The 13,852-nt window shown below is 44.0% G+C and overlaps 1 protein-coding gene across 3 annotated transcripts in view; it reads right to left on the reverse strand.

The window, feature by feature from the left end:
* LOC106576715 (ninein-like protein) overlaps nt 1-13,852 on the reverse strand; it is a 66,849-nt gene that overhangs the window by 7,534 nt on the left and 45,463 nt on the right. For 2 of the 3 annotated variants that reach the window (XM_014154049.2, XM_014154048.2), the window contains exons 12-23: nt 13,533-13,643; nt 12,705-12,794; nt 11,636-11,780; nt 11,269-11,337; nt 11,049-11,173; nt 6,202-6,569; nt 2,001-3,494; nt 1,333-1,437; nt 1,114-1,183; nt 669-920; nt 379-492; nt 121-267 (exon numbers count right to left, since the gene is read on the reverse strand). In XM_014154049.2, the coding sequence (XP_014009524.2) occupies nt 121-267; nt 379-492; nt 669-920; nt 1,114-1,183; nt 1,333-1,437; nt 2,001-3,494; nt 6,202-6,569; nt 11,049-11,173; nt 11,269-11,337; nt 11,636-11,780; nt 12,705-12,794; nt 13,533-13,643 (3,090 nt within the window). The remainder of the gene's footprint in view (nt 1-120; nt 268-378; nt 493-668; nt 921-1,113; nt 1,184-1,332; nt 1,438-2,000; nt 3,495-6,201; nt 6,570-11,048; nt 11,174-11,268; nt 11,338-11,635; nt 11,781-12,704; nt 12,795-13,532; nt 13,644-13,852) is intronic. The other variant, XM_014154051.2, reaches the window with a different exon arrangement.

Raw genomic sequence — 13,852 nt, forward strand, 5'->3', positions numbered from 1 at the left:
GACAACAATGAAGTCTGTCAAAGTGCTAATGTATCACAACACTTCATTAAAGATCACATTCAGGACCAGCAAGCAGTGAGCAGACATTTATATTGTTTTCGTCGTTAGTATGTCACCTACCTTGTCCTGGGCATCCTGTATCATCCTCTGCTGGTTGGCTACTTCCTGGGTCTGGCCAGTCTTCTCCTGATCCACTGCCTGGAGCTGGGAGCGAAGCAGCTCCATCTGGGAGCCCACAGAGAGAAGAGACTCTTGGAGCTTCTCAACCTGAAAACAATAACATCATCATAATTCATACATATTCAGTCAGAGGAAAGACTTGGAAGATGTCAATTCCCCCCAACAGAGTTGCAATAGCCAAGTACATCCTTCTCTCACCTTCTGGGTCCTCTCCTCCACCTCCCTCAGCAGCCTCTCCTTATCCTGCTCCAGCCATTGGTGCTTCAGTGTCAGGCTGGTCAGTGAGGATTCCACCTCTGACAAACACTGGAGCTAAGAGCAAACAAGACATTTAAGAATTAAGATACATAAATGAGGCCCATTCATAAAAAATACTGACTAAGAAAATTCTCACACACTTCAATTTCCCATAGACCAAAACATAGTATCTAGACAATGGAGAACTCTACCACAAATGTCCCAAAAGTCCCCTATATATACACACACACCTTTTCCTTGACGGTGTGGAGTTCTTTCTCCAGGTGGAGTCTCTCCCTCTCCTGCTGGGTGGAGGTCTCCTGGAGCTGCCTGGCTGTGGCCACCCCCTCCTCCTGCTCCCGGGACACCTGCGCCAGTCTCTCTGTCAGCATCTGGACCGCCCCCTGGTCGGCACGGAGACGGGAGCTAAGCTCAGCGTTCTCGCCACTCAGCTGCAGGTTGCGGGCTCTCAGGTCCAGCACCTCTTCCTGGTACTTGGCGTTCTGAGAGGTAAGGGGATGGATGAAAGGTTTATCAGACTGGGATTGCTCATCACTATGCAGTGGCCTCGGGTGATTGAGAGAATGATCATGTGTCCAATGACCAAATGTAGGCTATTAAAATCTATCAGGCTAAAAGGGTCAGCTGAACTATGCAGGGTGATTAGAGTGAAATGGAAAACGATTGAAAACAAACCTCTTTGTGAAGTCTCTCCTGCTTCTCCCTGTTCTTCTCATGTTCCTGCTCCACTTCGTCCAGTTTCTTTCTGGTGAAATCAAAGACGGAAAGGAATGATTAATAGCTGTGAAGACAGAATACAGCTTAAATAACAACCCCTTCTCTAACAGACATTTGTAAACCATATCTGAATTTAGCATTATCTCACAGCAACACATTACTGACGGATCAGCTTACTTCTTCTTGATGATCTCTTCCTCCATTCTCTGGACATCCTGCTGTAACATGGCCAGTCTGTCCTTCAGAGCACTGTTCTCACAGTTGACCTCATCTAACTGAGAACTAGAGTTGAAATAGTTTACATAGGACTTTTTCCTCAAAGGCATTTTAATCTGGAAGATATTTCAACATAATATTTATCTGATGATTGATTTTATGGAGGCATTTATAATTTGAAGCAAACATTTTAGTTCCAGATTAAACTCTGGGTGAAATCAATGCACTTATGTGGCGAAAGTAAAATGGACACTGGTTTAGACAAACAAACATTCAATTATATAAATACTGTTATTCAGACAAATTAAATCTAATATCATGCACCTAGGTGAAAATCATGCCATTAGAGAGAGAAAATTGTTAATGCATTCCAGACAATTCAAATGTGAAAAGTTTGATGTTGTCACACAGCCTGCTAAGGTGTAGAGAAGGTTAAAGACTTGGAGAAGGTTTGTGAGGAGAAAAGGTGAGGATCTCTTTCAGATGAGAGCAGATCGGTTGTTATTAGTCATTCAAATTTCAGCCACCATGTTTGCGGCAGAAACACATTGGAATCAAGGCAGGTGGAGGTTAGTCATTTGAAGGTTGGTTTGGTTTGATTTCCGGCAACAGGCCTGCACGTCACAAACCTGTGTGGACTGGTAGGGTCCATCACCATCTCCAGAGCCATGACCAGATTCTCCATCTCCACCAGCTGCTCCTTCATCCTGCCCTTCTCCCACTCAAAGGCCTCCTCCAACCTGTGGACCTCTGCCTGAGAGGACAGCAGGGCCTGCTGCAGCTGGACGGTGGTGCTGCTGCCAACCTTTCCTCTGAGGGAGCACAGCTCTCTCTCCTTGGTCTCCAGCAGCTCCTCTTCCCTATAGTGCTTATTGGACAGGGCTTCCGCCATCTCTACCAGACCTGTAGTCTGCTTTATATCTGATTCAAGGTGGTCTACCTCTGTGGATTTGGCCTCTAGCTGGGTCCTGAGATCAGAAACCAGGTTGGACATTTCGCCCAGTTGGGCTTTTAGCTGGTGGATGTGGTCTCGGAGTTTGGATGATTCCGTTTCCATTTCTACGATCTGGTTGGAGAGTTGGTCTGCCAGGCGGATGTAGTGGGTGTTCTCCTGGCTCAGAGAGCCCGTCTCTTCCCTCTCCAGGTCCAGGGTGGATTGGAGCTCCATGACCTGGGATTGTTCCAGCCGCAAGGCTTCCTGTAGACTCTTCTCTGCCCTCTTCCGCTGGTTTAACTCCTCAGTGACACAGTCAAGATCTGACTGTAGACAGTCAACAGTTGTTCTGTGTTTTCTCAGCTCCTCCATCAGCTTCGCTCTGTCCGTCTTCTGGGAGTCCAGCTCAGCAGTCTGCCTTGAGCATCGTTCAACTTCATTTCTCAGAGCCTCCCGTGCCCTCTCCAACTCCCCCCTCAGGGTATCCGTGTCTTCCTCTTTGGCCCTCAGCTGAGCTTGCTGTTGTACAAAGGCGCTGGACAAACTGCTACAGTTCTCCGCCATCATTTCCTTGTCCTGAAGAAGTGTCATGTATTCAGACCGTAGACTATGCAGCTCCTCTCTTAGCTGAGCCACCTCACTAAGGATCTCTCGCTCTCTATCCCTCACCAACCCCAGTTCCTCCTCTACATCATGCTGTTCAGAGGTCAGACGCTCGGTCAAAGCCTCAGACTCCAGACACGCAGTGCGTTCCTCCAGGTGGGCACAAACCACTTCCAGTTTGGCCTCTAGATGACTGCACCGATCGCAAGTCTCTTCCAGTTCAGACTCTAACTGACTGCACTGTGTTTGATAGTGCTCTAGTTTCACCTCTAACTGACAGTGCTGTATAAGTGACTTCTCCCTATCGGAGGTCAGATCTGCCTGCTCCTGCAGACTGGCTATGTGCTCTTTCAGCTGCCGGACTTCCTCCTGGTGCCCTTCCTCCAGCCTCTTCCTCTCCACAGCGGACCGGCTGCAGATCCTGGCCTGCTCCTCAACCGCCCTCTCTGTACTGTGGAGTCTCTCCCTGTGCCTCTCCTGCTCCAGTTCCAGCCGCAGGCGCTCACAGCGTAGCTGGTGCATGAAGCTGCGCTGGGCCTCGCCTTGCTGAGTCTTCATCTGAGACACCTGCTGCTCTGCCTCTTCCCTGATTACATAGCACACACACTGTTCACCAAGGCACACAGAGACAGATACATACACATATACAGTACCAGTGAAAAGTTTGGACACCTACGCATTCAATTTTTTATTTTTTTTAAAACTATTTTCTACATTGTAGAATAATAGTGAAGACATCAAAACTGAAATAAAACATATGGAATCATGTAGTAACCAAAAAAAGTGTTAAACAAATCAAAATATATTTTACATTTGAGATTCTTCAAATAGCCACCCTTTGCCTTGATGACAGCTTTGCACTCTTGGCATTCTCTCAACCAGCTTCACCTGGAATGCTTTTCCAACAATCTTGAAGGAGTTCCCACATATGCTGAGCAGTTGTTGGCGGGTTTTCCTTCACTCTGCGGTCCAACTCATCCCAAACCATCTCAATTGGGTTGAGGTCAGGTGATTGTGGAGGCCAGGTCATCTGATGCAGCACTCCAACAACTCTCCTTCTTGGTCAAATAGCCCTTACACAGCCTGGAGGTGTGTTGGGTCATTGTCCTATTGAAAAACAAATGATAGTCCCACTAAGTGCAAACCAGATGGAATGGCGTATCGCTGCAGAATGTAGTGGTAGCCATGCTGGTTAAGTGGGCCTTGAATTCTAAATAAATCACTGAGTGTCACCAGCAAAGCACCCCCACACCATCACACCTCCATGCTTCATGTTGGGAACCACACATGCGGAGATCATCCGTTCACCTACTCTGCGTCTCACAAAGACACGGCGGTTGCAACCAAAAATCTCCAATTTGGAGTCATCAGACCAAAAGGACAGATTTCCACTGGTTTAATGTCCATTGCTCATGTTTCTTGGCCCAATAAGTCTCTTCTTATTATTGGTGTCCTTTAGTAATTGTTTCTTTCGCAGTAATTCGACCATGAAGGCCTGATTCACGCAGTCTCCTCTGAACAGTTGATGTTGAGATGTGTCTGTTACTTGAACTCTGTGAAGCATTTATTTGGCCTGCAATTTCTGAGGCTGGTAACTCTAATGAATGTATCCTCTGCAGCAGAGGTAACTCTGGGTCAGTCCTCATTAGAGCCAGTTTCATCATAGCGCTTCATGGTTTTTGCGACTGCACTTGAAGAAACGTTCAAAGTTCTTAAAATGTTCCGGATCGACTGACTTTTATGTCTTAAAGTAATGATGGACTGTTCTTGCCATAATATGGACTTCGTCTTTTACCAAATAGGGCTATCTTCTGTATACCACCCCTACCTTGTCACAACACAACTGATTGGTTCAAACGCATTAAGAAGGAAAGAAATTCCACAAATTAACTTTTAAGAAGGCACACCTGTTAATTGCAATGCGTTCCAGGGGACTACCTCATGAAGCTGGTTGAGAGAATGCCAAGAGTGTGCAAAGCTGTCATCAAGGCAAAGGGTGGCTACTTTGAAGAATCTCAATTATAAAATTATACTTTTTTTGGTTACTACATGATTCCATTTGTGTTATTTCATAGTTTTGATGTCTTCACTATTATTCTACAATGTAGAAAGTCTAAATAAAAAACCTGGAATGAGTAGGTGTGTCCACAATTTTGACTGGTACTGTATATACACAAACATATACAATACCAGTCAAAAGTTTGGACACGCCTACTCATTCCAGGGATTTTCTTTATTTTTCTACACAGCTTTCATCAAGACAAAGGGTGGGTACTTTGAAGAATCTCAAATATAAAATATATTTTGATTTATTTATCACTTTTTTAAAAACATGATTCCATATGTATTATTTCATTGTATTATTACTTCATTATTATTCTACAATGTATAAAATAGTAACAATAAAGAAAAACCCTTGAATGAGTAGGTGTGTCCAAATGTTACACTGAGTGGACAAAACATTAAGAACACCTTGAGTTGCACCCCCTTTTTGCCTTCAGAACAGCTTCAATTTGTTGGGGCATTGACTCGACAAGGTGTCAAAACCATTCCACAGGGATGCTGGCCCATGTTGACGCCAATGCTTCTCACAGTTGTGTCAAGTTGGCTGAATGTTCTTTGAGTGGTGGACCATTCTTGATACACACGAGAAAATGTTGAGCTTGAAAAACCCAGCAGTGTTGCTGTTCTTGACACAAAAACCATACCCTGTTCAATTGTAATTTCTGTTTTGTCTTGCCCAATCATCCTCTGACTGGCAAACATACACAATCCATGTCTCAATTGTCTCAAGGCTTAAAAATAATTTAACCTGTCTCCTCCCCTTCATCTACACTGATTGAAGTGGATTTAACAAGTGACATCAATAGGGGATTATACCTTTCACCTGGATTCACCTGGTCAGTCTACAGTATGTCAAATCAAATTTGTCACGCGCCGAATACAACAGGTGTAGACCTTACAGTGAAATGCTTACCTACAAGCCCTTAACCAACAATGCTTTAAGTTAAGAAAAGAAAAAGGGCTAAGTAAAAAATAGAAAATGTTCATAATGTTTTGTACATTATGTGTATATACATACACACGATGTACACCAGTCCCAGCTCACACACCATTGTTGTGTAAGTCCAGTGTATATGTTTTGGAATTAAAGTTACGGTTGGCACAAAAAATGTCAAATTAAATTGAATGCGAAACCAGGAGTCAACCTACACAACAATGTGAACTTGAAATGAATTTGTTTCAATTTCAGAAGACAGCCCTGGGGAGGAGGATAGTCTGGCCACACCCACCTTACGATCAGCAAATCTTGGTCCATCTTGAGCTTCAGCTCAGCCTCTAGCTGGTCTTTCTCAGAGGTCAGTCTCTGGACCAGGTTACTGATCTCCCGGGCATAGTTCTGCTCTAGCTCAGCCTGTTCGCGCTGGGCCCTTCTCTCCTGGTCTGCACCCCAGCCTGGCCCTCTCAGGCTCCTGGAGCTGCTCTGTAACTCGGCCTGCAGCTTCTCCACTGCCTCCCTTAGCCTCTTAACCTGCTCCTCAGCCTGGGCCTTCTGCTCCTCCAGCTCACTGATCTCCACCTTGAAGCCCGAAGAGATGTCCTTCCTCTCCACCTCCATGTTCCGTCGCATCAGCTCCAGGCTGCGCTCGTAGAAGTTCACCTGTGAGGCGAGGATGATGAGGAGGTTCAGGGCTATCCCAGAATTTGAAAAATGGGCCTCCCATGTACTGAAGTTAGTTCAGTCTTTACATCTAGTGTCATTCAAATTACCAACAATTTTGGACCTTTCAATTTCACATACAAAAATAGGAGACGGTAATCAAAGCTAGGGTTTAATGGCGGGAACCGGGTTACAGAGCTTTACTGGAATTTCCCGCCCAAACCCATCTTTTCCCGGGATAAATGATAGTGAGAAACCAGTAAATAATAACAAATTATTTCTATGAACAGAGTGAAATAAAATGTAAATGTGAAATTATATGCAAAGTCTAAATCTGTCATCATACGGCCTGCTCTGCCATCTGCATGACCAATAATCAACGCTCAGGGTGTGTTGTTGTAGCCTACCGTATTTACTTACAAAGTCAGGCCTACTGCTTTTATTACACTGAGCAAAAACATAAACGCAACATGTAAAGGGTTGGTCCCATGGTTCATGAGCTGAAATAAAACATCCCAGAAATGTTCCATACGCACAAAAATATTATTTCTCTCAAATTTTGTTCCATCCCTGTTAGTGAGCATTTCTACTTTGACAAGTTAATCCATCCACCTGATAGGTGTGGCATATCAAGAAGCTGATTGAATAGCATGATCATTACACAGGTGCACCTTGTGCTGGGGGCCAAAAAAATTCCACCAAAATGTGAAGTCACACAACACAATGCCACAGATGTCTCAAGATTTGAGTGAATTGAATGTTTCTCTACCATAAGCCGCCTCTAACATCGTTTTAGAGAATTTGGCAGTATGTCCAACCGGCCTCAACCACAGAACACGTGTAACCACGCCAGCTCAGGATCTCCACATCCGGCTTCTTCACCTGCGGTATCGTCTGAGACCAGCCACCCGGACAGCTGATGAAACTGTGGGTTTGCACATGACCTCATGTTTCAGCATGATAATGCACAGTCCCGCAAGGATCTGTACACAATTCCTGGAAGCTGAAAACATCCCAGTTCTTCCATGGCCTGCATACTCACCAGACACATCGCCCATTGAGCATGTTTGGGATGCTCTGGATTGATGTGTACGACAGTGTGTTTCAGTTTCCACCGATATCCAGCAACTTCGCACAGCCATTGAAGAGGAGTGGGACAACATTCCACAGGCCACAATTAACAGCCTGATCAACTCTATGCGAAGGAGATGTGTCACGCTGCATGAGGGAAATGGTGGTCACACCAGATACTGTTTTCTGATCCACGCGCCCTACCTTTTTTTGTTGTAAGTATCTGTGACCATCAGATGCATATCTGTATTCCCAGTCATGAAATCCATAGATTAGGGCCTAATTTATTTATTTCAATTGACTGATTGATTGACTGATTTCCTTATATGAACCGTAACTCAGTAAAATCTTTGAAATTGTTGCATTATTATTTTTGTCTGTGGGGCAAAGTTTTACAAAAATGATTGCCAACGAGGCCGAATGCAAAACCGACCTACTGAAAAGCCTCTCTAAGGAGGAAACAGACAGGTCAAAATACCTGTTTGAGGCGCTCGCCACGATCCAGGCCACCTCCGTGGAGACCAAGAGAGCCTTCTCAGTCTGTGGCCAATTTGTGGCGAAGATCAAAAAACGCCTATCTGGGAAGAATGTATACACTGCGCTTTATGAGAGACTACTTCATCAGAGAAAATTATAGTTACAGGTACGGCCTCTAGCCTATGCAAATGATTTTGTTTGTTTGTTAGCTGCAGGGTAGGCCTACCACATTATTTTACGTAGCCTATAGCCTAAATTTGTGTGTAGAATGTTATTCTACATTTGTTTGGCTGGGACTTGAGAATTAATCAGCTACAATTACAGTTAGTCCTTCCTACAATTATAGTTACTCTGTTTCAAACCAAGTCTGTTTTTCATGTTGACAAATTATGTGAGAACCGGATGTCTTTTAATGAACTCGTATTGAAGAAGCAAGTTTTATGAAAATCTTTGTTTTTCCTGTCCGGAATAAAAGTAATAATGGAAAATAATGTGTGGGTCTTTATTTAATTATATTATAGCCTATAGTCCATGTTTGTGTAGCCAGAAGGCTCACGTTTAATTTATTTTATGCTGTGACTAAATGAACATTTTAAAACAAAACTTTGATGATCATTTACATTATTGCTAGAAATAGGCATACCATTTATTTTAATGCTAACGAATGATAATGAATGCAATAAGTAAACGTTAGCTTTTATGTAAAATATAGCCTACCTTAGAATGGTCATGATTCATGACGAGTTTAGATTCATGGACAATTGATCAACCGCAGTGCTACCCATGGTGCTGAATCTTTGCTACAGCTTATCTGTTTAATAAGCGGAGAGTCAGATACAGTGGCTTGCGAAAGTATTCACCCCCCTTTGGCATTTTTCCTATTTTGTTGCCTTACAACCTGGAATTAAAATAGATTTTTTGGGGGGGTTTGGATAATTTGATTTACACAACATGCCTACCACTTTGAAGATGCAAAACATGCAAAAGAAATAAGACAAAAAAACAGAAAACTTGAGCGTGCATAACTATTCACCCCACCAAAGTCAATACTTTGTAGAGCCATCTTTTGCAGCAATTACAGCTGCAGGTCTCTTGGGGTATGTCTCTATAAGCTTGGCACATCTAGCCACTGGGATTATTGCCCATTCTTCTAGGCAAAACTGCTCCAGCTCCTTCAAGTTGGATGGGTTCTGCTGGGGTACAGCAGGTACAGACCTCAATTGGATTGAGGTCTGGGATTTGATTAGGCCATTTCAAGACATTTAAATGGTTCCCCTTAAACCACTCACGTGTTGCTTTAGCAGTATGCTTAGGGTCATTGTCCTGCTGGAAAGTGAACCTCTGTCCAAGTCTCAAATCTCTGGAAGACAAACAGGTTTCCTTCAAGAATTTCCTTGTATTTAGCGCCATCCATCATTCCTTCAATTCTGACCAGTTTCCCAGTCCCTGCTGATGAAAAACATCCCCAAGGCACATGATGCTTCCACCACCATGCTTCACTTTGGGGATGGTGTTCTCAGGGTGATGAGAAGTGTTTGGTTTGCGCCAGACATAGAATTTTCCTTGATGGCCAAAAAGCTAAATTTTTGTCTCATCTGACCAGAGTACCTTCTTCCATATGTTTGGGGAGTCTCCCACATGCCTTTTGGCGAACACCAAACGTGTTTGCTTATTTTTTTCTTTAAGCAATGGCTTTTTTCTGACCACTCTTCCATAAAGCCCAGCTCTGCGGAGTGTACGGCTTAAAGTAGTCCTATGGACAGATAATCCAATCTCCGCTGTGGAGCTTTGCAGCTCCTTCAGGGTTATCTTTAGTCTCTTTGTTGCCTCTCTGATTAATGCCCTCCTTAATGCCTGGTCTGTAAGTTTTGGTGGGCGGCCCAGTCTTGGCAGGTTTGTTGTGGTGCCATATTTTTTGAATAATGGATTTAATGGTGCTCTGTGGGATGTTCAAAGTTTCTGATATTTTTTAAAACTCAAGCCTGATCTGTACTTCTCCACAACTTTGTCTCTGACCTGTTTGGAGAACTCCTTGGTCTTCATGGTGCCGCTTTCTTGGTGGTGCCCTTTGCTTAGTGGTGTTGCAGACTCTGGGCCTTTCAGAACAGGTGTATATATACTGAGATCATGTGACAGATCATGTGACACTTAAAGTCCACCTGTGTACAATCTAACTAATTATGTGACTTCTGAAGGTAATTGGCTGCACCAGATCTTATTTAGGGGCTTCATAACAAAGGGGGTGAATACATATGCACGCACCGCTTTTTCGTTTTTTGAATTTTTTGAAACAAGTAATTTTTTTCATTTCACTTCAGCAATTTGTCCTATTTTGTTTATGTCCATTACATGAAATCCAAATAAAAATAAATTTAAATTACAGGTTGTAATGCAACAAAACAGGAAAAATGGCAAGGAGGGTGAATACTTTCGCAAGTTCCCTCTGACAAAATCACCGCAATAGGCGAAGTTAAAACAGCCACAACCTTCCCAAATTTCCCCGATAGACAGTTGTAAGGGGAGAGAAAATGACCAAGCTGCATCTTTCAGTCAAAGGTAGGCTAAAATGAATGTAATTTTCACTAGACTGTAATAACCTCATAATATTTTACCAGTTTGCCAACATTGCGTCATGTTAACTAGGCTACATCAATTAAATAGTGTGGTGACTTTGAGAGAACTGAGTTGATTAAATCGCAACAAATACAACAAGAAACCGTTAGATTCATGTGTCTATTTCTCCATTTATAGTGGTATAATCATGTCAGATTTTTTTTCGCTGGTATTATAGCTTTTAAATAGCACTTCCGGTTTGAACGGGAATACCGGGAAGCCCATCATTTCTTGCAATTTTCTCAGGAAGGAAAATTTGTAGTTTCTTGAAAATATGAAAACCTAGTGTGAGCGTGCGTATCAGAATGCCTCATCTACCTTGGTCTCTAACTCAATCTTCAGGTCCTGCACCTCCTGGCTGTGCCTCTCCTTAAACTGTTCCATGGCCATCTCTGTCTCAATGCTCACAACCGGACCTGGCAGACTCTCCAGACAACCCAGGCCTGAAGGAACAGAAATAAAAACACCAAGGTGGCGAGTCAAACCCAACAGGTTTTTACAGAGAGGGGAAAAAATGATTGATGTTTCCAATTCTTACCATTCTTATTGGCCACTTGTAGCTTTTTGCTAGCCATGGGAGATTCACCTATTTTCATCTCAGGGTCATCTGAAGCACAATGGACAAGATTACTGTAGAGAGTAGGTCAGTGGCTAAAGTGAAACTGTCAGTGTAACTGGAGTGGGACTGAGTGGAGAAATGAGAGGGTGTGTGTGAAAGAGGGTGTGCATGTGCATACATGGGTGGGGAAGAGAGATAGGAGGGGCCTTTCAGTCCTCCAAGGACAAGGCCCATATACTGTATGATTAAATAAATAAATATATTTTCTAATCAGGGCACGAATATGAATTCTAGGGACAAATCGGGTGAACACAGTATATGGCTTAGGGCTATGAGTGGGATTTACCAGAGTCAGACTCAGTGGTCAGTGATCGTCGGCTGGACCACGCGTGTGTGGACGTGTCTCTTGCCCGTCTGGGTCGCCTCCCCATCCCCTGACTCTTTAACATCTCCACCTCAGAGTTCAACTCGTCATTCCGGTCCCGCAGCTCCTGTGAGACACAGACGTGTCATTTAACATGCGATACTTCAGACAAACATACATAACAAACACAGCAAAGCACAGCAGAAATAGTACAAAGTTTAGAGCAGTATTAGTCACAATGTCCTCACTAACTGCCACACACATGCTATTCAAACCACACTGCGTCACAAATTCTGAGAACCTGGAATAACACACGCTCACCTTCACTTTCTAGTTTCTCAAAATGGGAGGCGTTTGGATAAATCAAGAGGATTGTCATTCACACACTCAAAACAGGTCTCGGCTCTGTCCAGGCAAGTAAACAAAAAGTCTTTAAAAATAGTTTGCCATAAATCATGAATGTTATGCATGCAGTGTATAACTAATTACTGCGCTATGTTTTGGAAAATTGTGAAAGGTAAACCAGGTCGAGTCCCCTTGGTGGTTCCATGCAAGGCATGATTCTTTAAACACACACGGCATTTCTTAATAATTTTTTTTACACCCCCTTTTTCTCCCCAATTTCATGGTATCCAATTGGTAGTTACAGTCTTGTCTCATCGCTGCAACTCCCAAATGGACTCTGGAGAGGCGTGCGTCCTCTGAAACACAACCCAACCAAGCCACACTGCTTCTTGACACAATGCCCCCTTAACCCGGAAGCTAGCTGCACCAATGTGTCGGAGGAAACACCGTACACCCAGCGACGTGTCAGCGTGCACTGCGCCCAGCCCGCCACAGGAGTCGCTAGTGCGCGATGGGACAAGGACATCCCTGCCGAACCCAGACGACACTGGGGCAATTGTGCGCCGCCCCATGGGTCTCCCGGTCGCGGCCGGCTACAACAGAGCCTGGACTCAAACCCAGAATCTCTAGTGGCACAGCTAGCACTGTGTTGCAGTGCCTTAGACCACTGTGCCACTCGGGAGGCCCAACACACACACACTCTTACCCGGCACTGCAGCTCATACTCCTTGATGATCTCAGAGAAGCGCTCCTCCTGGTTCAGCAGTCCTGTATTGTTCGGATCCAGGCTCCCAAACTGTGTCAGCCAAACAAAACGGAAACCCTCATCAATCATTCATTCCTGGCAAAACCGCACTGCTCACTCCCTGAGGGATGAGTTACCACAGCAGGACATCATCACGCTAGGGTGACCACATGTCCCGTATTGTGCGGGACAGTCCTACATTTTGGCCCTTTGTCCCACTTTTGATCAACAAATGAAAACAGTCAGATTTCCTATTCATTTGATGAGAATTGACATTCCAAGAGGTATTTTTTGAAGTCATGTTACGCTTATGACAAGATATATCATAAGGATGTGGTGCTGGTGATGTTAAAACATTTCTCCAATCGTTGTTGAGAGCTGATATTCTGCGCACTGCAAGAAGAGACGTAGGCCAATATCATATCGTCAACCAATCCCATTTGTGAAATCTTTTTGGGCTAAATTCCAAATAAACTTGGAGAGGACAGTTAACTACCAGTACTTCCAGAAAATCTATGTCTAACGAAGAGCTACAAAAGTACGTAAATAGCCATATTAGACTGAAAGGTAATTTCATAAAACTCTCCATGCTCATTAGTTGATAATTTAACATATTTGCTGCTACTTAACTCAATCCCATTTTCAAAGTTTCCCCTTCCTAACTGTTTACATTCCCTGAGGGGTGCTGCCTGAAAAAAACATGAATGTATAGGCTACACTGTCCCGCATTTGGGAATTTTAAATCCGGTCACCCTACATCAAGTCCATCCTCACATAGCTCCCTCACACCTTGTCTAGTAAGAGCTGGTCCAGGTCTCTCTGCAGCTTGGAGATGGTGTTCTCTGCCTCTGACAGCTTCCCCTTCAGAACACTGCCCTCCTCCTCCAAACAGCGGTTCTCCTGTTAGCCCAGAGGGAGGGTTATTGAGAGTGATACGATACCGCTTTAAGATATCCACAGCAACACAGTATAACCACTCCATAACAGAGAGCAATAGGGGTACTAACGATGGGGGATTGTTAAGAAGCTAAGCAGCAGTCTGGCTTTCGTTGGTTGTCAGTGGGCAAGTGGGTATAGAGCATGGATGTTGCAAGCAGGAAGGCAAAAAA

Source organism: Salmo salar, chromosome ssa18 (assembly GCF_905237065.1).
Source record: "Salmo salar chromosome ssa18, Ssal_v3.1, whole genome shotgun sequence".
In the NCBI taxonomy this organism is placed as follows: domain Eukaryota; kingdom Metazoa; phylum Chordata; class Actinopteri; order Salmoniformes; family Salmonidae; genus Salmo; species Salmo salar.